Consider the following 2443-nt stretch of genomic DNA (forward strand, 5'->3'; position numbering starts at 1 on the left):
TCTTTTTATTTACTTCTCCTCATTGACTTAGTTTTTCAAAACCATAAGATATAATATTAAAAAAAATAAGAGTGTGGTGCAGAAGTCTCCTATTATTATTGTGTGTGTTTCAATATACACTTTGAGCTTTAGTAGGGTTTCTTTTATGAATATGCGTCCTCTAGTATTTGGAGCATAGTTGTTCAGGATTGAAAATTAATCTTGATAGGTTTTTTTCCTGTTATGAATAAAGTGTCCTTTCTATCTTATTTAATAACGTTTGGTTAAAAATCTATTTTATTCAATATTTGAATAGCTACTCCAGCTTGTTTTGGGTCCATTTGTTTGGAAGGGTTTTTCCAAATATTTTACTCTGAGGTAGTGTCTGTCTTTCTCTGTGAGATGAGCTTCCTGTGTGCAACAAAATGTTGCATCCTGTTTATGCATCCAGTCTGACAGTCTATGTCTCTTTATTGGGGAACTGAGTTCATTGATGCTAAGAGATATTAAGGAATAGTCATTGTTGTTTCCCGTTATTTTTGTTGTTAGAGGTAGAATTATGTTTGTGTGTCTCTTTTCCTTTCTTTTGCATAATTATTTTCTAGCTTTTCCTAGGGTGTAATTTCCCTTGTTGTGTTGGATTTTCCATCTATTATCTTTTTTAGGTTTGGAATTTTGAACAGATATTGTGTAATTTTGGTTTTGTCCAGGAATATCTTGGTCTCTCCATCTATGGTAATTGAGAGTTTTCTGTATATAGTAACTTGGGCTGGTATTTATGTTCTCCTAGGGTCTTCATGATGTTTGTCAAGGATCTTCTAGCTTTCATATTCTCTATTGAGATGTCTGGTTGTAATATTATGTGTCGGGAAGAATTTCTTTTTTTTTTTTTTTTGTTTTGGCAGTCTGAAGCCTTTATTCAGTCGGTCTCTGTGTCTAGAAGAAAGTGTTGGGCCTCTTGGTGGTGAAGCGTGGCTTGTGCTGGCGCCGCAACACACGGTGGGGCAATGGGAATTTAATCTTGGAGTCGTGGAACTGCTTGACAGCGGGCCGGCGGCACTTGCCAGCTGCAATCTCTTCCACCTTCATAATCTGGATGGAGTGTGCGCGGGCACGGTGACGGGCACCCATGTCCCGGTAGCATTGTGTGACTGCGCCAGCGGTGGTCAGGTCCCGGTACTCTCGGTACATGTTGTGCGTGCCACTGCGGGAGTCATAGCGCAGCCAGATGCCGAAGTTCTTCACACGCAGGGGTGACTTCTCGAACACCTGCCCACAGTACACAATCTCCCCGGATGACTTCTTCATCTTCTTTAGTTGCGACACAAAGTACCAGAAGCGGGACTTGGCCACCACATGGTTAGGTGCAAAGATTCGCATCCGGTACAGTGGCGGTGTGTGGCATTTTGGGGTTGGCAAGCAGCGCCCCACCACCTTGTACTCCTGAAGCGTGCCCGACGCCTTCATGGCACTGCGTGCTCGTTCACCGCCACTCACAAAAGGAACGGGAAGAATTTCTTTTCTGGTCCAATATATTTAGAGTTCTATAGGCTTCTTGTATGTTCATGATAATTTTGTTTTAAGGTTAGGGAGGTTTTCTCCTGTTATTTTATTTAAGATATTTACTGTGCCTTTTAGTTGATATTCTTTGTTCTTTTCTACACCTATTATCTTTACATTTGGTCTTCTCATTGTGTCCTGGAACTCCTGGACATTTTGGGTTGGGAGCTTTTCAGTTTTTGCATCTTCTCTGACTGTTTTGTCTATGTTTTCTATGTTGTCTTCTGCCCCTGAGATCTTCACTTCTATTTTTTGTACTATGTATGATGCTTGTGTTTATGACTCCTGATTTCTGTCTTCAGTTTTCTATTTCCAAGGTTGTTGCTTTTTGTGATTTCTTTATTGTACCTATTTTCATTTTCAATTACTTCACCTTCTTGGTTGTTTTCCTGTAGTTCTTTGAGTGGTTTCCCCTTGTTCTCCTGTAATTGTTTAAGAGAGTTATCCATGTGCTCCTCAAAGACCTCAATCATCATCATCATAAGGTATGATTTTAAGTCTAAATCTTGTTTTCTGGAGAGTTTGGAAATCTGCTACTTACTGTGGTGGGAGAACTGGGTTCTATTGTTGCCAGGTTGTCTTGGGTTCTTGAGCTTTCCTCTTACCACCTTGTCAGTGATTGTAGGTGATCTTTTTGTTTCTGACTGGTGCTTGTCTCTCCTGTGGTTCGGAAAGCCTGTGGGTTCAGAAGAGAGATTGCTCCTGGGTTTTTGGCTCTTTGTGGGCAAGCAGTGAGTTCTGATGGCAATGACTCAGTTCTGTCTTTGTGGCATCAGGTGTGTGAGATCTTGTAAGGCTCTTCTGAAACCCCAGCCTTCTGCCCACAGGCCCTGAATCCTATTGGTGTAGACCCAGCTTTCTCTTTAGACTACAAAGGACCCTTCCCTCCCTCCCCTGAGAGCAG

At 41.5% G+C, this 2443-nt stretch overlaps 1 protein-coding gene across 1 annotated transcript; it reads right to left on the bottom strand.

Annotated features, from left to right (window-relative positions):
• Positions 1 to 878: 878 nt before the first annotated feature.
• LOC308430170 (large ribosomal subunit protein eL20) lies at positions 879 to 1466 on the bottom strand. The gene has a single exon (XM_080929302.1). It carries the CDS (start codon positions 1444 to 1446, stop codon positions 916 to 918), a length of 531 nt encoding a protein of 176 aa, XP_080785428.1. The 5' UTR covers positions 1447 to 1466; the 3' UTR covers positions 879 to 915.
• Between the last annotated feature and the right edge of the window lie 977 nt (positions 1467 to 2443).

The sequence above is a fragment of the Micromys minutus genome (assembly GCF_963924665.1).
Source record: "Micromys minutus genome assembly, chromosome: 15".
Classification (NCBI taxonomy): Eukaryota; Metazoa; Chordata; class Mammalia; order Rodentia; family Muridae; genus Micromys; species Micromys minutus.

What these genes read in the sequence shown, in the direction of transcription:
- LOC308430170 (XM_080929302.1), bottom strand. Translation starts at nt 1,446, where the DNA reads ATGAAGGCGTCGGGCACGCTTCAGGAGTACAAGGTGGTGGGGCGCTGC.